Genomic DNA, 27289 nt, shown 5'->3' on the forward strand with positions numbered 1-27289 from the left:
AGCGTGAGATGCCATGTTTCACGCGTCATTGTGTTCCCGTTTGCAGGGCTATAACGCCAGCTACTAGGGCGGAGTTTGCTCGTAACTTATTTGATCTTCAGTTATTGCATTACTAAATAAGTGTACCGAGTCATTATGAAATGTTACATAATTATGTCACCTTCTACAGTTTTTATGACATTAATTTTGTCTTTCATTTCATGGGGTTTTATTTTACGGGGATAACTCAATCAACACAAATCATCATACCATCAACAATCCGAGTAGCGTAGATGTTGTTTGCTCAGCCGGTGTCATCGTGGAGCACATCATGAGTGAGAATCCAACGGCACGGACCTTCACCTGTCCCAACCCAGTCAACCTAAAGCGAACCGCCAACAGAACCCGACAAAGCAAGCGACCTCCAGAGCTTGCCGACCTGGACTTCGAGGTCGCAACCCATTTCCTGCCCGCCGACTTCTTTCAGAAGGACGTCCGTGTGGGATCCGCTCACCATCTCATCTTCTACACCCCCGATCAACTGGAGCTGCTGGACAGGGCCAAGACGTGGTACTTGGATGGTACCTTCAAGCTAGTCAAGCAGCCGTTGTGCCAGCTATTTTGTGTCCATGCTTTCATCAAGGGCAACGCTGGCGAATTGAAGCAAGTCCCCCTAGCTTTTGCCATGATGTCCAGGCGCACCAAGAAGGACTACAAGAAGGTTAGCTTGATGTATTTCATTTAGCAAACTTTATTGCGATGCTGCATTACATTAATATTTCAACGCCCACTCTCCCGACTCTCACTTGCATTATCATTTATCAAACTTTATTTCCACGCCCAATCTCCCAACATTATCACTATCATTTAGCAAACTTTATTGCAATGATACATGTAAATCTGATATTGCATTACCATAATTTAATAATTATATATTTTTGTCTTCTTTTCTTTCTCCAACTGCAGGTACTGAAGGCTTTGAAGAAGAAACTGCCGTCTCAGGCTACCAACGTCCGTGAGATGGTGGTTGACTTCGAGTCGGACCTTTGGTCAGCGATCCGTGCCATCTTTGATGTGGACATCAAGGGGTGTCTATACCATTGGACCCAAGCCGTGTGGAGGAAGTGCCAGGAACTGGGCCAAGCAAGCACATCCAGCCCGCCTTCGACAGAATGGCGGAGACAGCAGTCAACGCTACTTTCATCAACCTCTGCAACTACATCAGGGCGACATGGCTGGAAAGCACCATCTGGGGGCCTGAAAACTGGTCCGTATTCATGCGGAGCATCTGTACTAACAACAATGTGGAGGGGTGGCACCGCAGAATCAATGGGAGGGCGGGTCGACACAACGTGAACAGTCATCTAATCCTGAGCTTGGTCATGTTTTTTAGCTTTTAGTTGGAATGATGAACATGATGCAAACTGTTCAAGACAAGCACCAAACTCATCTGACTTATCAGACAGTGAATTGTACCGCATGTACTTCAGCGACACAGCTATTGAGGCTTTGAGTGATAGTGATGAAAGTGGAGAAATCACAGATGATTCATCAAAGTGCATAAATAGTCATGCACATGCACTTGAAACCACCTGCTTGGTGATGTAAAATGGTGGGTCATTGCCCATGGGGGAAAGTTGAGACCGTCAAGTATACAGAAAGGATGTAAAGGGGCATGTTGAACTGTAAGAGCAAACGTAAGTACGATTTGTTACCCTGGAAGGTCAAGATCAAATGAGGCAGGGCAGGTCAAGATCAAATGAGGCAGGGCTTTTCTACACCATTTTGAGGATGACCTGTAACCATATATTACATCTTCAGGCAGATGGGTCTTAGAACCACTGGGAATATACACGACTGACTCAGGGGTCACTACAACAGTAGTGAAAGTTTCAACGCTGTTATGAAACGAGTTGTAGACAGAAAGGAGATGCCCATAGATAGCATGGTTCTATGCATGTATTACCCTTTTCCAATTTCTACCTTAATGAGCTCCTTCAGGGTTACTGCAATCTAGGCGACTATCGTCTAAAGACAAATAACCAGAAATGTCCTCGGAGGACGCAAATTTGTCAGCTGGACCAAGTTCGGTTGTTGACCATGTAGTAAATGCTCAATTACCTTAGTCAATCTCACTGAAGGTAACTGCTTCAGAAGGAATACTGGGCCAGTTGAGCATGACCAAAATGCTGCTTGATAACCACAGGATAACTTGCATTCCTGAATGTGGGGCATTTATGGTGCAAGGTTCGAAAGGAACATGTTATTCTGTTACCTTGTTTCCAGACAAATTCTGTCGTACATTTCCCAAACAATGTGCTTTCATATTATATAGCATGTAGAATTGCCGTTGGGATGCCACCAGAAGTATATAGTAAGCGGGCCGTTAACTTGAGCTTTTTGGAGTGTAGCAAGAGGCATCAAAAGAAAGTTTGGTAGCAAGAAGCCTAGGGCCGAGGATGTAGAGTATGATGTCAGGGCTGCCCCTGACCCTTATTTGCAGATCGTGCACACAGTGATCCTTTGGAAGAGCACCCGTGGGATGTCAATGTCACCCCAGTCCCTTTAAAGTAATAGCCAACTGGATCTATGTATGCTATGGTGTGCATACATGCAAGCACACAATTGATCCATAATTTACTACCTGTATTTTTTTCATAATACAGGTCCTGCAAGTGCTTTCATCCAAAGAATTTTCCACTCCAGCAGATCGTGTATCAACCCTCTCTGGCATCATGAAGAAATATCCCTGTATATCCTCTGCTGCCTTCTGGAAAGCTTATATTTCTCAATATAGAGGTAAAGTTGTCTAAACTGCTTCAAACTATTATTTTTGACTTGATGTTCCACAACCAATTATGAAACCACACAAGTTACCCAACTGCTTACAATACAGCTTTGACAATAAACTCACGATTTAGAAATTTGGAGTCAAAATTTGTTGTAAAATTTAAATAAAAAATGGTCACAAATTGTGTAACTGACAATGGATAGCCTAAGGTTGTACTTAAACTCATGCAAATTAAAATTTATTACAGCAAATAAGAATATACTGCATTGATTCCCATGTTATATGAAGGTGTCAGGCTATAGGCGTACCTTATTACAATGTGCTTGTTCTTGAAAGATTTGAAGAATTTTCCTTTTTATTCGATAAGGTTAGCAACAGCAGCTAGTGAGCATCGGCATTACTTGAACATGACGTATTTTTACCAACACACTCTAAGAGGTGGCAGTAAGATTGGACTCGCAGTTTTGCAAGAACTCTTCGAATGGCAGTGGAGATCCTTTGGCATCACATCAGGGATTGTCCGACTGAAATTGTTTGCGCCTTTGACAAATTTGTTGAAACCCATCTGACAGCAAATAATGTTGACGAAGACAGCAGAAAAACCAAACAACAGAAGATGGCAACACCAACAAAGGTATGCACCACAGGTGAACTGAATTTTGGCTAACCAATTGTTTGTCCTTGCGGGCAAGTTGAGCGCTTCCCAGGAGATAGTGTGTACCAGATACGACGCCTTGGTGGAAGCGTATGGAGGGGCAGCACTTTGCCTGAAAGCTGGATAGTTGTGTCACCTCAGGCAGAGTGCAATCAGGATCCATGATACCTTCCACATAACCTTGCAGAAGGATTTTGGAAGGGATGGGTAGTTGTATCCGATGACTACTTTAACCACTGTGCCCGACATGACCATGATGTACAATGTACAAATGTAGGTGTTCATAACTACCAACTAGACATGCAGAAACTGAAGGACGGTCCATCGCAGTTGCTCCAATCACTGAAGAATCTTCCTACCCCAGGTGACATCACAGAAAGAGAAAACAAACAGTAGTAAACTTTCATATTTCCTAAACCACAAATGCCATAGGGGCCTATAAGAACAAATTCAATATTCAATCGAAAAAAACACTGGCTAGCAGGGATTTCAGTTCATTAAGAAATTCATTTGACTTTAATGACGATGTCTCATGGCTTGACAGAATACTGTTACGCTTCTCACTTTGTGCACCTCTCACTTGAAATAGCAGTGGCTCATTCAATGAACAAAAAACGGCTAAATAATTAAGCTTTAGTCACCACTATCAAAATACAGATGAACTTAATATCTTAGCTTTAATGTGCGACTTATCAGAGGTATTAATATGAAAGTCCTGTACTTTCTGGATCTTGGCACTAACTAGGCTGAAGCACCAACTGAGAAAGAGACCTGGAGTTGTCAAACCATGTCAACCGCACTGACAAGTTCTAAGAGAGAATACCAAACGGAGACCAGCGAGATTACCCACAGTATTTAATGAGTTCAAGAAGTCCAGGTTTCAACAGGTAAAGAGTTCTATTAAATCTGTTATTATCCATCCTCGATCCTGTATTTCATACCAACACAAACAATTGTTGTTCCATGCATATTAACTGGACTAGTGGTATGACTATCATGTTAACCAACTACACAAAATATCTAGACACATGGAAAACTGACACAATTATTTCACCAGTTCTGCTTGTTTATTGTATAACAGGCTCTTGCGAGCGGGTTGATATTACGGCTGCAAATCAAAACATATGCGATGAGCGGCATGCTATGCCAGAGGAAGAAAAGGAAAACTACACCAGGACAGCCCTAGGTGCTGAAGACCCTCGGCAATGATATCGGGATTTCAGGTGTGCAGTTTAGTTAAGTTCATGTGGCGACATTTATCAAATGGGACAATTGAAAAGAAAAAAACTGACTAACCGACCAACCGACTGAAAGACCTACCAAACGACTGCGCCGTTCCTTATTGGCTCATTCTGATTTGTACTCCAACCATTGGTACCGATGGTTGGTGTACAATCAATTAAATGTCACTTCTATCAAGAGTGTCCGAGTAATGTGTATAGGCTTGTGTTTTACTTGAATCTCCAACACATTCACATTTTTGAAGACAAGGAGAAACTTATGAAGACAAGGAGAGACGATGTCATCATGACATCCTGATTTTTTTACTTAAAAAAATGGTCTTCAGAAACTGCTTGAAGAGCTATCTTTATCTCCAACTGGACAAAGACAGATTCTATAGATTTTGACATTTCAAGATATGTTTCCCCCAAAATCATCTAGCTTTAATACGGCCAATAATTTTTACATAATTTAAGTACCAATTACAAAATGTACTTTATGATGGCAAAGGCAATGTCATTGTCTGCAGCAATGATGGCAAAGATCAAGTCCCATGTGCCAAAGGTAAAGAGGAGCCAAGAATGATGAAGGGTGAGATACTTCTTCAATCAAAAGTTCTTTCTGGAGAGGTAAGCAGCACAGCTAGCAAGGCCCTAGTAAACGAGGTGTTCACTGTCATGAAGGATGACAAAGTAGGGAAAGAAGCCAAAACCGATCAGATAATCTTGGATGACCAGACATGTGGGAAATCCTGTGATGCGCAAATTACATGTACACCTCTGGCGTGATGCGACTGGCAGCTAGATTCAAACTTCAATTAAATTAACTAGTCACACAAGAAGAAGGAACAGGACTGGACAACTACTTGACAACAAAATATTTTGAAGAGGTCTCCAAAGTGGCTCTGGCAGTACCAAGGCAAGGTGAAGAACATTTGCAATCACCATCAAATCTAGTGAAACTCTCCCACCATAATAAACGATTGCCCAACATCAAACTAGTCAATGCTTTGGCCACAAGGAACAGCCAAAGCATGTCAGAAAGCAAAGACTTTTTTGGGACTGCATGGGAAGTGAAAAAAAGAGGAAAAGTTGCATACCTGTCTTATACTCTATGCTCACCTGGATTTAAAGAAAGCCCTGCACCAAGTTCTAGCCAAGCAGCGTACTGAAAAACTTTAAAAATCAAAAGAAAGGGGTACTTCAGCTGGTGAAGGGGCACCTCATACACAGAAATCAACTTCATGTCGACTGCCCAGCACATTCTACATGAGCTGTCCTCAAGGTTGAAAAGTCAGTCACAGAAAATAACTGATTTTTACAAACGAAACCCACTAGCTTGTGTGTACTTTCAGTACGATGAATTAATGAAAATGATGGCTCCACTTGTTTTCAATTGTATTTAGCTACTTGACCATGAATGATCAAGAACAGAAACAAGTATAAAGTTTGTCATCAGATTCATTCCTTTTTTTCGAACTTCATGGATGCAAGCGACCATGCTAAACGTCAGTTGTACAAAGGAATCAATGTTGTTCTTTTCATGCATTTTATTGTGAATGAGAGCAACAATTACCCTCTGCACATCGTAACTGCTAATTGCAATACGCCGCCTGTCAAATTCCACAAAACTTTTAAAAATGTTCAATCAAGCTGGGTTTTGTGTATCCAGGGATACACTAGATAGGTTTCTGGAAGAGGTAAAGAACAGCAGATCAGGCAAAAATTCATTTGAAGGTTTGCAAAGGTCTAGCTGACAATATAGATATTCTTGCATCATATGCAGCTGTGACCTCTAAAGGTGTGGCCAGGAGTTGACGTGGAACATCTACATCTATTATGGCTCAGCAGCCAAGACCTTCAGAAATCCTTTCTGATGTTGAGGATTGTCTGGGAATTTCTTAGACTTTGATGTAGTTCATATTTTTGGAGATGGTTCTTGTTTTTATCGGTGTTTGGCAGTGTACGGAGACTTACAATTACTTGAGTGTTCCCGAAACATTGTTGGTCTTCCAACAGAATTGAATAATTAAGAAAGAAAACAGTATCTCCATTGATTTGAAAAGCTGTTTGTGATGTTTTACAAAATCATGTTGATGTTCTTGATTTGCTTCCCCACGCTGAAAAACAACATCTCCTTGAAATCAGTCAAATTAGGTCATACCAAAATTTTGCAGAATGAATCAGCGATAACAAAACATTGGGGACATACATATGCAGGGCATCTGAAGATCTGTGCTGCATCCTATGTAACCAACACTGCAATTAGGCTCTTCCAAAAAAACAAATAAGGGATTATGTGAGATTGCTAAATACCCAGTTAATTATCTATCCATTTTATCAAATCCCTATCATATTTGTATACTGTATACTCCAGGAGAAGTGTCACTATCCGGTCATTTTGATTTATTGATTAGTGATGATTGCAGACCAAAGCACATGACCCTCATCAGTGATAATGCTGTAAAATCAGGTGATGTTTTTGCAGATTGGCATTTTGAGACTTCAAAAGATTCTGGTGTTGTTTTAAGTCTTCTTCATTATTTAGGTAGTGGTGGTATGCCTGTAGTTACAGTGTACTTCCACTGAAGTCAGTCAAGAGATTCAAATGCATTCTGAGCTAATTGCGAGTCACTCAAGTGAATCAAAGGTGTCACCTCCACAACCCAAAAAAATAAAAGTTCGAAGACGGATACAGGAGGAATTTTCGGAAATGCTCACTCCTCAACCAGGTGATCTTGAATCCCCATTTTATAAAACATATCTCTTCACTCAATTAACTTTTGATACATTTTGCTTATCAAACCTTGAAGATGAGGAAATGACGAGTACAAAAAATGCAATATTAAATTATGTATTACAGCGTTACCCAAGTGCCACTGCAATGACTAAACAGATGGCTGATCTTGTCAGACACAAGCCTTAACCAAGACTGTGGCTGTGTTTATTTTGCAGCGCATAGAAGCTGTTGAAATAAGTATTTGTCTCCAGTTGGACTGTTTCACAGTATCAGTGCCTCATCACAGTATGATCATCATGTAAAATTTCTTGAAATAACCAGAAAAGCCACATGGAAGGGCTCTTATGAAGATGAGTTACTTCCTTCAGATGCAGCTTTAAAATTGCATTGGCTTCGATCATGCTGGGTGAGCACTGTTTGGGGACAAGCGTTATTACCAATTTTTATGTATCCTGATGTTTCACGGTATGGATGGCAAATTTTGGATACTCAGGAAAATGTAGTGGGATACTCAGGAAAATGTAGAGACTATACGAGCAAATGTTAAATTTCTCACCAGGGGTTGTTCATGTGCCAAAAGCAAGTGCAAAACCAAAGTTTGTAAATGTAAAAAAGCAAGTCGCATTTGTGATCCAGGTTGTTCTTGCAAAAACTGCCAAAACATGCAGATAGTGCCCGCTTCTGCTGATACTCATGAACAAGATGAGGAGGAGGATTTTTATGATGATGAAGAAGGGGATGACTTTGAAGGAGGGTCTGATAGTGACATTGATGATAACATTCAGTTGGCAAATAAAACTTATGCACTTGATGAATCCAAAGAGACCAATATGAACCTCGAAGAACATGAAGAAACATGTAGTGTATTTGATGAAGAAAGTGAAGGTGCATTCAATGAAGAAAGTGAAGATGAAGTTTGAATCTTCATCTATACAAATGTTCAACTCATCTTTGCCATTAAAATCCTGTATTTGGTACAAGCAATCCCTTTTATATCTTAAAGTAAGTTTTTAATATGGGCTGTATTTGGTAATATTCAGATCAAAAACTGCTGCATGTTCCAAAAAGTGTCTTTCCAAATATTTGTGTAGTGACGATTTGTAAGGGAAATTACATGCAACTCTTACTGGTGTAGGCAAAGGATTTTTCGGTGATACTGTATTATAACTGTTCAAAACATCTCTGGGTGTATGCTGTGCATTTTCATTCCTGGGTACTTCCCTGTCAGTTCAGTACTTTATTGTTTCTTGTTATGTGTTTAGATATTAACAATATATGCTAAAATTGTGATGCCATTGGAGTCCAATGAACAAGTGTGTGAGCATTGCCAGCTTCACATTTTTTTGGGATAACTGTTGAAATATCTCAGGTATTTTTTCATCTTTAAGTACAATGTTTTTATACGTTTATTGGACATTCCACTACAGTTGCCTTTATTGCTAGACATGTGTGCTTGGACATGCATGTGTATTTCTCCACATGTATTAATGTTTATGTAATTGTGTGCTGTATTTTTTATTTATTTCTACATACTACAGGGGTATAAACCAAATTTCGATGAGTGTACGTTTACAGAATCTAAACCTTGCCAGACATGTATTTCAAAACTTAGTATATAGGGCCTGCATGTATTGCTTTTTGAAGTGTTCATGTAAATCAATGCATTATTTTAAAAAAAAAATGACAGGGTACGATTTTTTATAAGGTGGTGTACGGTGTTTGCAGATTCAGAAAATGAACCACTGACAACATCACCATGCTTTTTGTTTTGTTTTTGTATTTTTCCATTTTTATGTTTTATCATTTTTATACCGTCTTTGAAACATTTTGCAAGTATTAAATATATACATGTATATGTTAACGTTTAAAAAGATTAAAGTGTTTAACGTGCAGCTGGTTGTTTAAAAAATAAAAACATTTCAAGAACTTCAGGCATTTATGGCGTTTATTTGTATTCATTACGATGTCCTTTGTTTTATTATTATAAGTCAATTTCATCCACAAAATAAATGAAAATAATATAGGATTAGAACTATGAGTGATACTGCATATTGCCAAAATTATGAATAATTTTAATCCCCTCATACTTAAATTTCTGGCTCTGGAAAAAGCTTGTCAAAGAATATCAGGCACAAGGAAAACCTTTCCACTTTTACTAATCATTTTCAACCCAACAAAAAAGTAAAATCAGACAATAGCAATATTACGGAAACTTCCTGTTCCGAATAGCCTGCAGTTTTTTTTTTATATAGTCGGACACCTTTACTCTGCAGAAGTACAGGATGAAGATAAAAAGGGATGCGAAAAGAAAAGGCAAAGAGTGTTTGCGGGTTGCGAGTATGGCAGAACAAAAGAAAAGGTAAAGAGAAGCAAGCAAAGAAAGGATGAGGCGCTACAGAGCAAAGAAAACAAAAAAACAAAGCTGGACAGAAAACATCACCTATTTCCAGTAGAAATGGTCCACAACACAAGCCATCAGAGACAAGATCTGTTGTACACAAGCTGCAACAGACGATAGAGGAGAAACGCAGACAAATGACAGAGAACAAAAGCGGGCAGAGAGAGCAAGAATGTCCTCTTACAAGGAAAGATGGGTTCGGGAGAAGAATCGAAAAAGAATGCAAAAGAGAAGAGAGAAGGAAAAGAACAGAAAGAAAAAAGTCAAAACCCCATCACCAGCATCAACCTCGGAGCAGGCTGCATACATGACAGTTTTCGAATGCTTGCAACAGACCCAGCAAGACAAAGAGCACAAGCACCGCAAGAACACAAGAAAATTCTTCCTGTGGAAGTTTGCATCAAAAACATCCAAACGATACAGAATTAGACATCAGCAAGAACATGGGTATCAGGTATAAAACACTGCTGAAGTATTCTTCACTCCGGAACATGCGTACATGCATGAGTGGCTGGACCAGGTGCCCCCTTGTCGGCTGATGTACATGTAGGAGACAACAGTCGAGCTGTCTGAACGAACCCGAACAATTTTTCACGCAGTCTCCCTTTGGAAATAGATCAGAGCTTTTTCCACAGCCAGTAGTTCCAGGACATTGATATGGAGAGCATGTTCTACTGGAGACCAAGTAAGGGCGAGTGAATCCTCTCCTATCTGTTCTCCCCAGCTGTCATTTGACGCACAGAGACACCAGCATAGCTTACAATTCTTGAAACCCTCGGAGCAATAGCGCTTGCGTGGGACTCCGTTTCCCGTGACGACGGTGATGAGAATCAGTGGAACGGCCAACCGAGGAATTTCCGGAAGAATTTGAGCCGGAACTCGAGCTGGAGCAGTGGTGTCTACGCTTATGATGGCAATGGGGCCTTCGTCCCGAAAAGTAAGAATCACGCCGACTTCGGCCAAAATCGGGAACCCGCATATACATGTATGTATCTGGGATGAAAGGATCCGGGTCTTCTGGATCTGGTGCCTCGGACCTGCCCGGACACCCGGGTGCGTCGGCCGAATCCACCGGGGGCCCGGCTATTTATACGGCTGCCGGACTTACATGTACATGTATCGGGCTTGCCAGCTTTGGGCGTTTTCTCCCTGGGCCCGCCGATGAGCTGGCTCGGTGCACTCGGAATATCAGTCGGGGCTTTTTCGGCCCAGGTACCCGTGGACATCGACAGAGGCCCGACAGGCATGTCGTCGAGCACCGTGTTATCGGCCCCGCGACCTGAGAACAGCAGCCGAGTTGGCATGTCTCCGGGCCCCGTATTGCCGGCCGAATATTTCTCGGCACTATAAGCCCCGAGGAGAGAGGCCTAGCAGGCGTGTCTTTCGGGGCCGATTTGACAGATTTACTTGCCCGTTTAGTCTTAGTAGTAGTTGGAGGCCTACCAGGCACAGCTCTACCTCTACTCTTGGTGGCAGTGCTGGACAGCGGCCTATCAGGCGAGCCTAGTAGGGAAGACTTTTGTCGGCCAAATGGCTCCGAAGAACTGCTCTGTACCAAGTTACCACTGGGGGAATGACTGCGTAGCCACGCTGAGACTCCACGCTGAGACTCCATTCCAATCATCGGAAGCCCATCCTCCGCATACCTTGCACGGGTGGGCCCGAGAACAAACCCTACACTTGGGGCATAAATCATGCGCATCCCATCTAGATCGCAGTTTAATAATTCTACACATTGTGCAAGTAACAAAATTAGGCGGGTTGAGACCACGTCTAGCGCTACTTACGTCCACCGTCTTGAAAAATACACGAAAATGAGAAACGTTTGCAAAAACTTAACTCGGAACACTGAATCAAATAACAAGAAAATCTGAGTAACGCTGTAACAAACTAACAAGAACTCGGTAGTAAACCAACAAAAGTTTAAAGAAGAATAAACACTTCTAGAGCTAGCGAAAATCGTAGAGAGCTTCAATAGAATACAACTACACCTGATCGGCGTTAGAAGAAAAGAGGACGATATGCCGCTTGGCATCATGGGTATCGGGTATTGGCCAAGAGGGCGCTGTGGTAGATGTAAAATTTAGCGGATATAGCATATTGCCTATGTACATCATAAGGAATAATGCATACATACATGTAGGAATTGGCAGGTAAGAGAGGGCCCGAAGTGGACCACACTTTCAACAGCTAAGGTGGCCAAGCTGATGATGCTTCTGGAGAAAAGAGACACTGATCAGGTGGCTGACTGGTATTGAAGTACATTGTTCACCATCATGCAGGTAGGATAGCAAATCTGGTGAGCCTTTGAAAGAGATTATTTTTCAATGAAGAGTTGCATGAAAATGCCATTACTGTATATCGCAAAATGGAACACATAGAATCATGTTAGTGTTCATGAAAGCTAATTCCAGATATGTATTCCCTTTAGTCTTTAGCCAACCACCTGATAAAGTGGCAGCTCTTCATGTGCAACTCATTCTTTTTTTTCCGTTTAATACACAGATTCAGATGAGTATGAAGTGGAGTGTTTGACTGAGAAAAAAAAAAGCAAAAAGGCAAAATTTACTACCGAGTGAAATGGAAGGCTTTCAACGAGAAGACATGGGAACCAGCAGGCAATGTATCGTACCAGCTGCGTAGCGACTTCAATAAGAAACAGAAGCCTTGTACATTGAATATTCAAGTCAGACCAACAGTATTCAAAAGTGGTGTGGAAATATATTTCACAAGGAAAAATTAATTTCACATATCTTTCGAAATTAAAAATTAAAACATTAAAGATCTTTTATTTAAAAAAAAGGAAAAGAAATTTATACAGTAGGCCTACACTTTGAATGCTATACTGTGTAAAGCTTTATTAAAGCTCAGTGTATGCAATACCAAAAGCAAAAATGTCATCAAGATTGCTAATCCAGAAATCTTTCCAAGAATTTGTCAGTGTTTTCCTATTTTAATGGCACACATGGTAGGTACATGTAAAACAAAGATAATATTACCTGATCGATCCAAGGAAAAGATTCATGCCTGAATCCGTACAGAGAAGTCAAGCTATTAGCAACTAAACATTAATTTGAAGATCAAGTGATAAAGGGGGGGGGGGGGTGCCCCAAGACAATGTATTGTCAGTAATACTTTGCCTTCTCTCATTTCAATTTTTGAACCATTTTCCCAATTTATATCGAATTCCTAACTGGAGCTGCCAATATTTTTCCTTGATAAATGGAGAACTTATCCATGCTGACAAAAAAAATTCACTGTGTTGCATTACGCTGACATAATTATTCCTCAACAAGTCTTTCACTTCTAGCGATTGCTCATTGACACAAATTCACCACACTTCAGTAAATATTAGTCAGTCTAAGTCCAAAAAGCAAAAAGGAATTTTTTTTTTATAAAGTCTTGTGGTTCTTTGTGATGTCCAGAAGTGGAATTGGGGGGGGGGGGGTGTTCAACCCCCCAAGAAAAATGACAATTGCCTTTACCAACTTGTGACACTGCTGACACCAAGATTTCAATAGTACATTGTACCTAGCTCCCCCTGGCTACAGGCATGACAGGGATACAATGAGGTATCGGTGCTTGTCAGATGCAGCATACCGGTCAGTGGGCCTTCGCATATAACCATAAGCCAAACACAGGAATAAAGTGGCGGCTCTTCATGTACAACTCATGTTTTTTTTTTTTAATACTAGATTCAGTTGCAAAAACAGGCAAAATTTACTACCAAGTGAAATGGAAGGGTTTCAATGAGCAGACATGGGAACCAGCAGGCAATGTATCGTACCAGCTGCGTAGCGACTTCAATAAGAAATAGAAGCCTTGTGCCGGTACATTGAAAATTCAAGTCAGACCAGCAGTACTCAGCAGTAAATATATTTAAATACGGTCATCAGTGATGATGACTTTACCTGTATGTAGAATCAAGCAACTGACTTGCAGGAGATTGTGTCGCTTAAGCGACGAGTAAGAGAGTTGGAGAGCCAACTGCGTGACAAAGAACAAATTATTACGCAGCTGAAGTCGGATCAAGTGACTGCTCATTCTGGGCATCCCTTCAGCATTGGTAAGATTTCCAAGTTTCTAATTTTGTTGTGCTTGTATAACCAACAGTTGGTCATACATACGAATGAACATAAATAAAGTGAAATTGCACATTCTTAATTGTGGACACGGTTGTATGCCACAGCCCAAGGTAATCGATCACGTTTTCTATCATTTGTTATTTCTTCAATGCTACGTATAAAGAAAATATACGGAAATTAATTAAAGTTTTACATTTACAATCAGTTATTGTCTTATGTATTTGTTGTGCAGACATCACTCCTAAGAAAATAAGACTTATGAAGGAGTTGACCAGTATGGTTGAAGGTACAGCAGCACCACCGCCACCCCCACCATCACCACTGCCACAGACATCACCGCCAAAGACATCACCGCCGCCACAACAAACAGCACCGCCGTCCACAAGGACATCACCGCCGCCACCACCACAGACGGTGCCGCCGCCACCAGCACCACGGACTGCTTCAGCAACCCCAGTGGTAGCTGCACAGCCACCACCAGTGTCTACCAGCCCAAGTTTTCCTGCCTTGTCCAATACGGTATTACCCTTTGTAAAGTCTTTTTTATGCTGATTGAAAATTAATTTGATTTTATAAAGAATACATACATGTAAGGCTTTCCTATCAGCATCATAGACAGAAATTGTTGGAAATTGTCACCTTATACATTTACACACCCAACAACATATCACCAAATTAAATCTTGCCAAAGTCATAATTTCAATGTAAAGTGTAGCTAGTATAATACATTTTACAAAATATTCTGTGGTTTACATATCCACACAATGTACTACTAAATCACATTTATAAGATTTCATTGGATTGGACCCACATTGGAAATTTAAAAGCTACATGATGATATAGTGAGTAAAAAATAATTTAAAAAAATGAACACATAGCAATATGTTTTAACAATGTATGCATACTAATCATCATGTTCCCAAGTTGATGTTTTTGAGTTTTACCCACAGCTTTCACCACTCTACACTGGAGGGATTCCGGTGATAACCGAGAGGGCCAAGAGGCTAGCATTCAACAAGGGCAAGTGCAAGGAGAGTTTGCTGTACAGCCTATTGGTCGGCGTCTTTGGAGAAGAACGGCTTGCCCGAGGAAATGCCTGTGGGTCTCGGCAAGCTGTCAACCGCAAGGACACTGAAGAGTAACCAACCGCTGGACCCAGAGAAACTTCACGAAATAAAGGTACTTCATAATTTTTTTTTTAATTCCCCCACCCCCCCCCCAAAAAAATCTTGTCCAATAAAATAATAAACATTGTTTCTCATGTATGTAACTCATTTAAAAGCAATATCATCTTTAATTACATCTTTTTAATGGGAGCCCTTTTTAAAGGCCAGTTATAATACGTACATGTGAACCCCATTTTTTTTAAGCTGTACTAACACACACATGTACAACTAAAGTATTTAAAATAAAAGAGCTACTTCAAGTTTCATGCTAAGTGAAAGTTTTAAAATGAGGCATCACAAAAACAAGATACGAAAAGAAATCCGAAATGGCTTTTATGAAATGGTTCGATCTTTTATCGTTCATTTTATACAGCCTTGTTGAAGAAATATGGGTGATATTCCTGACTACCAATACGCGGTGCCTCACTTCATTTTAAATCGATCCCTATCTTGACATAATGAAGGCGGTATTTTTGATGCACACCCCTCACACCCCTGAAGTCGAACACCCAAGAAATGTGATGAGGTGGTCCTATTTTGGCCCAAAATCTCCAAATGAAAATTCCCGACAAACGACTCATGTAGCCTGATAGCATCACATTTATTGTTACATGTATTGAAGTTTGTGTATCATGACATGGCTTTTCTTTTCTTCATTTTTCGTTTTGTTTTCAGAGTGTGTTCTACAACGGTTCAGACTACCAACAGGCCAGCCATGTTTGTCTCCTAAGGAGTTCAACGAGAAGATCAATCAAAAGTGCGCTACTGTCAGACGGGCATTGAAGAAAAGAAATAAGTAGTGATTAAACTGTATGCTATGAAGCCCAGCAAGGGACAGGGTAGAATTATTTTTCGTAATTTGCTAATTCGTTCCCACGAATTACCAACTCGTTCCCGGATGCACGAGTAAGCAATTCGTGCGAATGAAATAGCAATCCGTGCGAACGCAATAGCGATTCGTGGGAACGAATTAGGAATTTGTGCGAATGAATTAGGAATTTGTGCGAACGAATTATCAAATTCCAAAAAAAAAATCCACCCTGTCCATTCTCGGGCTTCATAGTATGGCGTCATAGTAAACATCTATAAATTAAACAACATGTTTGAGTTTAACTTCTCAAATTCAAGAAGTTTGTTAATTCCCTGTAGCATTTGATTCTGTGTTCTAATAGTTTTTAGTTCTATATTTGCATTATTCCATTACTCCATTTTATGTTTCTTGTATTTTCCACTAACTTATTTTTTGCATCACAAATAACATTATGTCTTATTTTCTCATTTTAATAATTTTGATTCAGAAAAATGCAAAAGTATAATTTGTGTCATATCGGTACATGGGATAAATTTCGATGACTGGGTTGAGTTAAGACATTTTTGCACTGATAAACCAGCAGACTTATATTGATTTTTTTTTATATTGATCGATTTTTTTTTTTATTTTTTATTTTTTTAAATGCCGTCAAATTTCCATTAGAAATCCAAAGAAAACATTACCATTTGTTGTTTTTATTTTGTAGAATTTTCCTCTCATACATAGAAGTTATATTTCTGGAATATATATAACAAACTTTAGTTTTTACTTTTAGGAAAGGTTATTGTTGTTTTTGTTATTATAGTTAGTAAAGTAACACTTCAAAAGCAGTTATTAAAGCTTTATGTTCAGCTCATACATGTTATTAAGTGTCACAAATATGTACTGCCCATTAACTGCAACCTAATTGTCCGCAAGCTTACTGCAACTTTCAGCAAGCTTGTCTGCAAGCTCGCTGCAATCTAGTCTACACGCTTGCTGCAATCTAGTCTGCAAGCTTGTCATTGCTGCATTAGCCTGCAAGCTTGTCATTACTGCATTCTAGCCTGCAAGCTTGCCGCAATCTAGTCTGCAAGCTTGCAGTGCCTCATTTGCATTTTTGGAACCCTGCAAGGTTGCTGCAATCTAGTCTGCAAGCTTGCCGCAATCTCGTCCGCAAGCTTGCTGCAGTCTAGTCTGCAAGCTTGCCGCAATCTCGTCCGCAAGCTTGCTGCAGTCTAGTCTGCAAGCTTGCAGTTGTCTAGTCTGCAAGCTTGCAGTGCCTCATTTGCATTTTTGGAACCTCGCAAGCTTGCCTGCAAGCTTGCCGGCAAGCTTGCAGGCAAGCTTCATGAAATTTCTGTAAGGGAAAAATGACTTTGAGTGATTACAGCAAGTGTGCCAGTGGCACAACATGTGTTGTTGATGGGGCCTTATCAGCACTTGAGAAGGCATTGTGTAAAGCGCTCTGGAGAGTTGAGATTGTTGGAAAGCGTTTGCGTACCGTTGTAGTGCTGCATGTTCACTGCCAAGATTAAGACAGCCCTTGACACACTGATGAACCGAAGACATGAAGCAGGAATAGATGACAGCAATGCGTACCTGTTCAGTAATCAGCGAGGACTGGGACACATAAGGGGAACTGACACACTTCGAGAACATGCTTCAAAGTGCAAAGCTAAGAATCCTGAGTTCCTTCGTGCAACGAGACTTCGCAAACACATTGCTACAGTATCACAAGTAATGAATCTTCAGGAAAACGAGCTCGACCTGCTGGCGAGCTTCTTAGGTCATGATGTCAGAACCCATCGTGAGTTCTACCGCATGCCAGAGTCAACACTTCAAGTTGCCAAACTGTCAAAGGTCCTTCTCAAGATGGACAAAGGTGATGTGCAGGGACTAGCTGGAAAAAGACTGAAGGATGTTGAACTGGACCCTAGTGAAGATATGATTTTTATATCATTACATGTACTAAAAAATTACAAGAGTTGATTCCATCCACTAGCAGGTATGACATTCTTCCAACTTAAGTTATATGTCAAATTTTTGCTGAGAGAAAACAGTTCTGATGGTGGAAACAAAATAAAAATTATAAATGTGTGTAAAATTAAAAAACACAAATTTATTTTTATTGTAATAATTTTTTGTTAGTACATGTGTATTTGTATTCAAATCAGAAAAAATTAAAATAAATAAAAAAGAGGGCCCACACCATGGAAAGTCATACCAATTAGTTAGTACTTTGAACACCATAACATTTTTCAATTTTTCTATTAACAATGCTGTTTTATTACTAATTGAAATGTTTGCAGCTTTCAGTGTTTAGTTATTACTTTGAACACCATAACATTTTCAATTTGTTTTATACCATGCCTGCTTTAACTGAACACAAACCAAGCTGGATTGCACCTCAAACTTACCTCTAAAAATGTGTGTGTATAGATTTTAATGTTTGAATTACAATGTATGTTTAAATGATTAAATTACAAAATTGGTCAGCAAAAAAATGAATGAAATATAAAGGAAACACAATAAAGGAAATTGTATGGAATGTGAAGGTTATCAAGACCGAGGTACAATATATACATGTTATTATACATACATATTTAAGGTTTTTTGTTTATGTGTTTGTTTTTCTTAGAATACGATACAGATGCGATGTCGGAATCGTCAGGTGATGAGAGAGATGATGAGCCTGAGGAACCCATGAGTCTGAATGAGGAAGCAAAAGGTTCGTACATTGGAATTTAGAATAAATCGGAAAGAGTTTCTCACTAGTTGGAGCCGCCATAATGTATGACACTTTTACAGCCGCTTTGCAAAACCTGTATTTAACAAGCTGTCAAGTATGGGACACTAAATATTGAAGACGGCATAATGTAGTCAAGTAATGTAGTATTTGACCACACCAAAGTCATTGGTACAACCAACAAGTACCTGAGACATGGTTTGTCAGTGCAGCAAATGTCTTATGCAAACATCTTGATGGGTGATGGTAGAGAAAGAAAAAACTTTTAAAAACTTTTTTCAACTTCATTACAGATGCAGATGGGACAAAGCTTGTTGTACAGCAGCAAACAAAGAGGCCATGGACTTGTGCTGAAAAAAAGCAGTTGTGAAACATCTGGGCATGTTCCTGAGGATGCGGAAGGTACCCGGGAAGGGACCCATCACTGCAATGATGAATGCCGAACCCCAGCTGTTCAAGAATCGTACTTGGAGAAACGTAAAAGACTTTGTGAGGAACCAGGTCCGAAAACAAGATCCAATGAGCTTTCTGTAGATCCGGTAAAATAAGAAAAATACAAAGACTTAAAGACAGAAGGCCCTTTGTTCTAAAATTGCACAGATTTGTCAACAAGAGATTACACATTTTCTTTGCATGTAATTTTTTTTAAGCAAACAAAAGTTGTAAAAGATTTATTTATTTGTTTATTTTAACAAAAGTAGTGATCATATAGAAGTTGAAAGGAAGTTAACATCAATTTCTGTCGTCTTCTTCGGACCTGGTTCCTCACATCAATTTCTGACATCTACAGAAAAAGTACAAAAGAAGAATGTTTTGACATGTAAAGCTTACATGTTCGTTAGCATTAACACGCGTACTAGTCTTTCCAATGCCATTCTGCACAATTTTGCCACACATGCCAGTCATACGCACACGCATGTCCGACTTGATTGCGCAATCATGGCTGTGATTTGTCAAATGGAGTGAACGCGCAAAGTTTGATTGATAGGCCGGATCGGTCCATTATAGCGACTTGCTTGCCATTAAGTGTAAAAAAGCTGTTTGCAACATAAAAATCACCACTGTCACTAGTTCATGTGACAGGTGCACTGGTGAAGTCGTTGTGACCTTAGATGATCACCGCACTACGGCTGGGAAGTTTTCCTTCATGGTCTTGAAAGGGAAAAATAGAGTAAGAATCGTCAAAGTTGATGAGATGGGCAATCCCATAGTGTTTTTCACAATCCTGGCCAATTTTCGTGGGTGCTTAATATTTGTGGCGTCACTTGTAATAGTGATCACCCGTTGTGCAAGGATGTCCCTGAGTTCCTGAGTCCCGAAGACACCTTCATCATGTTCAGCAAGCTTGATGGGATGCATGCATGTCTGGGAAATCCTGACTTCCCTGAACTGGTGGCATCGAAGTGTGGCTCAGAAGGTCAAGTTCCAACAAAGATCACTAACAATGATGTCGTTGTGGACGGGACAGTTAAGTGCGGCACAAGAAATGTCTCCTTTTGGTGCAATCAAGTGGAACAAGATGTGACTACTGTAAAGTACACAAAGGTGATCTCTCATCTGCTACAAGCCAGTTAATAGGGAAGCAACAACGCAGCGGATCAGAGGTGGTAGATCTCCAGAGTGATAGAAGGAATTTGCTGCGAAGAAATGCTGCACTGGAAACCAAAATATCATCCATGATGGAAGCAGAAATTATTCACCTTTATACTCCTCTACAGGAGAAGGGAATGGAGGAGGCATTTGCTAACTTAGATGAGACCCTCACCAATGACATTTTCGGACAGAATACCACAGCGAGGCTTCTTTGGGATCAAAAGAAGAGTGCTGTTGCTAAGGGAAAACAAATGCCCTGGCACCCTGCTGTTGCAGGTGGTGCATTGCAAAGCATTCAAGGTCAGCGTCCGCTTACAACTTCCTCCTCTTAATGCCCGCCTTTGGCCCAGTGTTGTCATTGTGATGATGGGAAGAGGCCTATTCTGACAAAGTATCTTTGTTTTGGGGTAGTCACAAAAGAAAGGCAAGTCACCTTTTCACGCATGCTAGAACTTGAACCGAATGATGTCAAATGTGACCCGCTATCCCAAAACCAGGCGGAAGTCGGCAAATGCCTTTTCAAGTTAAGGTACTTACATTTTGTACAACGAAAAAATGCATGCATGGTCGAAAAAAAAAATTCATTCATAAATCGGTAGCTACTCTTATATTCTATCGGTTGTCAAAATTTAAGCCTTATAAATTTCTCTAAAGTCACATTTTGGGCACTTTTTGGGTCAAGATGCCAATCAAGTATCCTTGCCTCTTCTGTAAGAAGTCTGTTCGTGCGAACCAGCATGCTTTCCAGTGTGAGCGCTGCCAGGGATGGCAGCATGTTGGCTGCAACTCTGGTTTTAGTCACCAGCAGTACCTGGAGATCCGTGACGATCCATCCAGGCTGGACGTTTGGATCTGTGCACCCTGTACAAGTCAAGACCAAGAACAGGAGGAAGACCCGATGGACATCGAGGAGAACAGAGATGTCCCTACCGATGACGGTGGTTTCAACGTCGAGACGGACTTTGTTGTACCACTTGAAGTAGCCGAGAACCCCCTCCCTGATGCTGCCCTACCTGCTGTAATCCCTGGCCTAGGTGATGAGGACATCACTTCCTAAAAGACGGTGGAGTCCGGCACGAAACGGGGTAAAGTCATCTTGGTTGATAGTCACGGCTACACCTACACGAAGAAGTAATAATAATAATAATAATAAACCATTCTTATAAAGCGCATTTTACACGGGGTCCCAATGCGCTGAACAATTAACAGAGGAAAACACTAACATTATATTTCATTTGCAGTGAACAGATGGGTTTTAAGATTAGCTTTGAAAACGTCCAGGGTTGGGGCTTCCTTGATGTGATTGGGTAGTTTGTTCCAGAGGGTTGGGGCTGCAGATGAAAACGCTCGCTGACCGTATGACCTTGTCGATGTTGAGGAGCAGGCGAGCAGGGATTGTGAGCTTGATCGAAGATTTCTACGGGGTTCATATTTATGGATTAATTGCTGGAGGTAAGTAGGGGCGAGACGATGGAGACATTGGTATGTTAGGAGAAGGGTTTTGTAGATTATCCTCCTCTTGACTGGGAGCCAGTGCAGATTACGGAGAATAGGTGATATGGGTTGATGGGGCTTCGAGAGGGTGACTAGTCTTGCAGCTGAGTTTTGGATGCGTTGGAGTTTGGCGATTTGTGAGTCTGGTAGCCCTTGAAGTAAACTGTTGCAAAAATCTAGGCGACAAGTAATAAATGCATGAGCAAGCTTTTCTGTGGTGTGCGGGTCGAGGAATTTGCGGATCTGTCCGATTTTATGAAGGGCAAATGATGCAGACCGACAGATGCTATTGATGTGCGTGTCCATTTGTAGATTAGGTTGCATTGTAACACCTAGGTTTCGTACCTTAGAAACGGGCTGGAGGGAAGAGTTGCCGATATGAATAGGGGGGAGTTGAGTATGGCTTCTATGGCAGGATGTTATATGAAGGACCTCCGTTTTGTCTGCATTTAATTTCAGTTTATTTGATGTGGACCATGATTTGATGTCGTTAAGGCAGAGTTCTAACTGGGGAATGGCTGTAGGTCGATCCCGCTCTTTCAAAGTGATGTAAACTTGAGTGTCGTCAGCATAGATCATTTTTCCGACACCGTGGGCCTCGATTATGTCCTCAAGGGGGGATGTGTACATTATGAAACACAAGGGTCCCAGCACAGATCCTTGAGGGACACCGACTTCAGGGACATAAGCGTCAGATAGGTCATCATTTATTGAAATGTGCTGAGTACGGTGTTTGAAGTAAGATTCGAACCAATTGATAGCATGGCCGGATATGCCATACCTGTGACAAAGACGATGAAGCATGATCTCGTGGTTGATGGTGTCAAAGGCTGCGGAGTAGTCCAGTAGGACAAGAACCGCCTCTTGGCCCTTGTCAGCAGCTAGTAACAAGTCGTTGTTCACTCGGAGAAGAGCCGTCTCCACACTATGACGACGCTTGTATGCAGACTGCATGTTGCTGTGAAGACTGTTCTCGAGAAGATAATCTTGGACCTGAGACGAAGCTGCGCGTTCAGTTATCTTAGCGAGAAATTTCAAATTTCAGAAGGGGCACTGTGGTTTTACCTGTAGGTTTGAGCGACAGCAACTCATCATGGCTGTAGGAGTTTGTTGTAGTGGCAACCATGACTACTGCTGACAATAGGATAAGCACAATGGCCAACAATGCCGATCCAGCCATGCGTCAATCAATTTCTGAAGCACAATGACGAGCCAAAACACACTGCTGAATGCTATAGGCGTACGTAGTCCTTGTACAGTAGGCCTACTTGTACTCGGAGTAATGAGCAGAATCTGTTGAAAATTCCAGGTTTTTGGCGATCAGGTAACTTGGATTTCCGATCCAGGAGCTAGGAGGATCCTTACGTCTGTGTGATCCGACTGTGTGGTTTTTGAAGTTGATGTCGGTGATCAAAAGGCAAAAACCGAGACAATTTTGCCAGGATATGAGCATGTAGGTGCAACCGGAAGCGCTACCAGTGCAACCGGAAGCGCTACCAGTGGAACCAGCCGGTTCCACTTCTTCCAAAGTCACATGGCTGTGTAGTGTCCGGGGCAAGTTGCAGCGGTGTGCCGTGTCTGTTCACCAAGATGGCAACCTTTTTCATGCTGGACTTCACACCAAGCATACGCACCCAGCGCATCCCGGGGCAGACGTCGCAGTTCAAGTGAAGGCGTTGGTGATGTCCAAGGCCAAGGCTGACATCTTCAAAACAGCAGGGGCCATTGTCGAGGATGTCATCACCCCACTGACGCACCCGCTGCAAGTTGTCCTAATCCAACCAACCTGTCCCGGGCTGTAAACCGTCACCGCCAGAGCCAGTGCCCTCCCGAGCCACGAGACATTGACTTTATAATTGACCAAGGCTTCATCCCTGAACACTTCCTCCAGAAAGACATTCACCTTGGTTGTGCTTGCCATGTTGTGTTTTTTAAACCAGATCAACTCCATGTGCTGGATGGCGCCAAGACCTGGTACTTGGATGGAACTTTCAAGTTGGTGAAACGTCCGTTCACCCAACTGTTCTCAGTTCACGCCTTCGTCAAGGGAGACACCGGTGGGATGAAGCAGGTTCCGCTGACCTTTGTCTTGATAACTCGGCGGACAAAGAAAGACTATAAGAAGGTGCTCAAGGCCCTGCGGAGAAAGCTGCCGTCCCGTGCTGCAAATCTTCAAGAGCTGGTGGTGGACTTCAAAGTTGGACTGTGGGGTGCCATCCGAGCTGTCTTTCCGGATGCTTCCGTGAATTGCCGCCTGTTCCATTGGACACAGGCAGTCTGGAGAAAGTGTCAGGCACTCGATTTGGCAGTACCCTACATGTCCAACGACGGAGTTCGGGATTTCATCGGCCAGCTGTTGTCACTCCCGTTCTTGCCTAATGAACATATCGGGCCAGCTTTTAAAGAACTCAGCAGCCTGGTGACTGATCAACCTGCCATGGTTGAGCTGTGCAGCTACCCTCGCACCACGTGGCTGGAGAACTCAACATGGAGCCCACGTGACTGGTCAGTGTTCATGCGGAGTACCCGCACGAACAGGACGTCACACCGTCTAATTCTACAACGTCATCAAGCTCCTGTACGTAGAATCCAGCTACGTAAACGTCCAGCTAAGGCTGGTCAAAGAAGCTTGACTCTGCAGGAACCAGCGGCGGATGTACATGTACCAGCAGGTTCAAGGGAAGATTTTCAAGTTGTGGGACGACTACCAAGCCCGTCGCCTCACAACATCGGGACTCCTGGCAGCCTGCAAGTACCTGACAGGTCCAGCCCTGTAGGTCAACAACAAAACAACCGGTCCTTTCAGACCAACATATCTACAAAAGAGATTGTTGTCTTGAAGATTTGCATCAAAGGCAGAATAAAAATGGAAATAAATGATTAATAAAAAATTACATTTATTTCGTTTTCTCCACAGGTTAGAAAAAGAGCCTAATTTTTTATGCAATTGGAAATTGTTTTTTTTTATTACTGCCAAAACAATGCCAAACTGAACACATTGATAAACATTAAAAATTTCATAACTAGTGAATTGCATTTTATTACTCACAACAGTTTGTGAATTGAAATCAAAACTTGATAATTATAGAAGGGCGAAAACATTAACACCAGGGTAGATTGAAACATTGAAAATTTTAAAAACAATTGAATTGCATTTTATGACTTACAATAGTTTTTAATTAAAGTCAAAACTTGATAATTATAGAAGACGGAAGACGTTTACGTAAATTCAACATGAAATTTAATAACAAAAAGTACAATTTCGAAAAAAAAAGCAACCAAAGAAAATCACGCTACAATATAGAAGACAAACATCGTCGATCATAACCTAAGGTCAAAAACCCACAAACCGCAGGGTAGATAAAATCCAAGCTCCAAGAAGAACAAAAAACATGCAGTGGCAGGTTAAAAAAATCAGACAAAACAAACCGCAGCGCCGTCAACACAAGTCCCGTGAACCACCAAGAGTGATTGACAGTAGCATTGTTGTTCAATAGAAAAGGATTTGGAACCCTTTGTCATGTGTGCAATGAATCCTGGGTGCGAAACGACCTGGGTACGAAACGACCTGGGTACGAAACGACCTGGGTATACGAAACGACTTGGGTATGAAACGACTGACATTCGTTGTGGCCTATTGGTCTATGGGTGAGACATATGACAATGCAACTGATTATGATATGTCCCCCTTTGCATTGGCAGCTGACTTAATTGCTGGTGACTTAACGATGTGAACATGAATGTGTTGGTACTTCATCCACAGTTTTAGTTCTTGATCAATGAGACTGACAATTCTGGCATGGGCGAGTGGAAAATGTTGTCGTCTGTGTGGAATTAGTGGACTTGGATAGACACTTTTCAAAGAAATTGTATGGATGGTAGGACATTTCTGTTGGTCTAGACAGTGAACCTGAGATGAAAGTTTTGCTGTTTAGGTAAGATACACTCTTATAGATGTTGTTTACTAATCTTATGTATCTTTCCAGGGACAAAATGAGACGAGAGTGACGCTCCAGACAGGACTCCAAATAATTGATGAAAGCTCCTATATTAATATGTTATAAATTTCATTTTAGGCCAAGAAGACGATTAAAATCAGCATATTATTCTTTCATTTTTTTTTTCACCCTAACAAGATACACATTGCCTGCAAGTTTCATTGAGATATCTTGATTAACGAAGGAACCACAAGCGTTTTTATTCAAAAAAGTCGCGTTTTCGGTCACAAAATTCTATTCAATTACCTTTAAGATAAATGACGCTAATTAACGAGCTTCAAATGCTTGTTATTTCCTTATCAATTAAGATATCTCAATAATTTTGGTATCACTGTGTAGGATTTTTCAAGCTCTTTCCAGTGGTACTAATAATATTGGTATTGGTTCACTTTGAATTTGTTCTTCACATACCTAGCTTCGTTTGAGCATTTCACAATTTGGTGTAGTCTTTTATCCTTTTTGGATGGTTTTCAATCATGGATTCCGAGTCTGATTGTCGAGATTGCGAAGACAGGATCGCAAGACTTGTTAATGATGCCGCACCGTGTGGGTTGAAAGACTCTGGTATGCTCAAAGTTATTGAAGACTATTTCCAAGATCTTGGTGAACGAGACTTGTCTGATTCCAACGATAGTGATGGGGATGAACTTGACTCAAGCAGTGAAGATAAACTACCCATCAATCACGGAGCTATGGTAAGTGTTTTGTTTAAGTTGGGAAAAGTATGTTGTTTGTAAAAAAATTGCACATAACATAGGATCAAAATCCAAAAATGTAAAAATACTGTTGTTAATTTCACCTTGCGTTTATGATTGACACTAACGTTATTTATTACGTTAGGGCCTATAGACACTAACGTTACAGTTAGACTAACGTGAGAAACAGAACTGTCAAACATGGCATGTCAAAACATTAAGTAAAAGTTTGACACTTAAACGTTAACCCTAACCCTGCCAGACGCATCACAGTGCATCAGGTGGAAAAGTCTGGTGCACTTTGATTGAAAATGATACCAACACCAGTACATGAACGACCACTTCTGAGACACCGAGAGCTAGTCCCATAGAACAAAGCCAGAGTTGTATCCTGCTGCATTCGGTGACCACAGACTCTGAGGCAGTTTGGCCTTGAGACTTTTGGCCTGATGGATCTTGCTACACTGGGCAGGCTTGTCATTTTGACAAGTGTTGCATGTTGCTGTGTTTGGCAGGGTTTCTAGCCAAAATACCCTGGAGGGTTAGGGTTAATTAATGTTAGGCCTAACCGATAAAAATATAAGATGGGATGGAGTGCAGTATATGACCGCCACCTTTTCACTCTTTAAATTTAAGTAAATCATTTTAGCCAACGCATATTTATCGTTAATCGCAAACTGCGGTGTGAGTACATGTACCCTGGACTCCCCTGGATTTATTTTGCAGATTTCCGTGACACAATCAGTCTTTAAATGCTGAGGTAAGTCCGTATTGGTTAATAAGAGTGAATAGAAAAGTGCCGGTCTTTAATATTAACCCTAACCCCCTAAGAGTTCATTTTGGAGTACAGTACCACATACTACAAAGTACTACAAAATTTAAGTATGCAGGTACCCAAATACTAGAAAATACTACGAGTGCTGTGCTCACTTATAT

General features: G+C 41.1%; 4 protein-coding genes across 4 annotated transcripts; all 4 read left to right on the forward strand.

The window, feature by feature from the left end:
* Positions 1 to 310: 310 nt before the first annotated feature.
* Positions 311 to 1821, forward strand: LOC119727820. Its single transcript, XM_038199888.1, has 2 exons — positions 311 to 700; positions 946 to 1821. Exons 1-2 carry the CDS (start codon positions 311 to 313, stop codon positions 1333 to 1335), a joined length of 780 nt encoding a protein of 259 aa, XP_038055816.1. The 3' UTR covers positions 1336 to 1821.
* Positions 1822 to 14056: 12235 nt separating this feature from the next.
* LOC119727821 (4-O-methyl-glucuronoyl methylesterase 1-like) lies at positions 14057 to 15010 on the forward strand. The gene is made up of 2 exons (XM_038199890.1): positions 14057 to 14387; positions 14819 to 15010. Exons 1-2 carry the CDS (start codon positions 14127 to 14129, stop codon positions 15008 to 15010), a joined length of 453 nt encoding a protein of 150 aa, XP_038055818.1. The 5' UTR covers positions 14057 to 14126.
* Positions 15011 to 17157: 2147 nt separating this feature from the next.
* Positions 17158 to 19309, forward strand: LOC119727131. Its single transcript, XM_038198991.1, has 3 exons — positions 17158 to 17769; positions 18466 to 18555; positions 18867 to 19309. The coding sequence occupies exons 1-3, from the start codon at positions 17343 to 17345 to the stop codon at positions 18941 to 18943; spliced, it is 594 nt and encodes a 197-aa protein (XP_038054919.1). The 5' UTR covers positions 17158 to 17342; the 3' UTR covers positions 18944 to 19309.
* A 3475-nt stretch (positions 19310 to 22784) lies between these two features.
* Positions 22785 to 24437, forward strand: LOC119727822. The gene is made up of 3 exons (XM_038199891.1): positions 22785 to 22842; positions 23601 to 24165; positions 24302 to 24437. Exons 1-3 carry the CDS (start codon positions 22785 to 22787, stop codon positions 24435 to 24437), a joined length of 759 nt encoding a protein of 252 aa, XP_038055819.1.
* Positions 24438 to 27289: the final 2852 nt, after the last annotated feature.

The sequence above is a fragment of the Patiria miniata genome, unplaced genomic scaffold (assembly GCF_015706575.1).
Source record: "Patiria miniata isolate m_02_andy unplaced genomic scaffold, ASM1570657v1 HiC_scaffold_20, whole genome shotgun sequence".
Taxonomy (NCBI): domain Eukaryota; kingdom Metazoa; phylum Echinodermata; class Asteroidea; order Valvatida; family Asterinidae; genus Patiria; species Patiria miniata.

Bases quoted from the DNA above. Each gene is read 5' to 3' on its own strand.
- LOC119727131 (XM_038198991.1), top strand. From the start codon at position 17,343: ATGTTCACTGCCAAGATTAAGACAGCCCTTGACACACTGATGAACCGA. The intron at 17,770-18,465 runs ATATGATTTTTA...TGTTTTTCTTAG, and splicing joins TGAACTGGACCCTAGTGAAG to AATACGATACAGATGCGATG. The intron at 18,556-18,866 runs GTTCGTACATTG...ACTTCATTACAG, and splicing joins TCTGAATGAGGAAGCAAAAG to ATGCAGATGGGACAAAGCTT.
- LOC119727821 (XM_038199890.1), top strand. From the start codon at position 14,127: ATGAAGGAGTTGACCAGTATGGTTGAAGGTACAGCAGCACCACCGCCA. The intron at 14,388-14,818 runs GTATTACCCTTT...TTTTACCCACAG, and splicing joins TTCCTGCCTTGTCCAATACG to CTTTCACCACTCTACACTGG.
- LOC119727822 (XM_038199891.1), top strand. From the start codon at position 22,785: ATGACTACTGCTGACAATAGGATAAGCACAATGGCCAACAATGCCGAT. The intron at 22,843-23,600 runs GTCAATCAATTT...TTTTTAAACCAG, and splicing joins CAATGCCGATCCAGCCATGC to ATCAACTCCATGTGCTGGAT. The intron at 24,166-24,301 runs GTCAGTGTTCAT...TTGACTCTGCAG, and splicing joins ACATGGAGCCCACGTGACTG to GAACCAGCGGCGGATGTACA.
- LOC119727820 (XM_038199888.1), top strand. From the start codon at position 311: ATGAGTGAGAATCCAACGGCACGGACCTTCACCTGTCCCAACCCAGTC. The intron at 701-945 runs GTTAGCTTGATG...CTCCAACTGCAG, and splicing joins CCAAGAAGGACTACAAGAAG to GTACTGAAGGCTTTGAAGAA.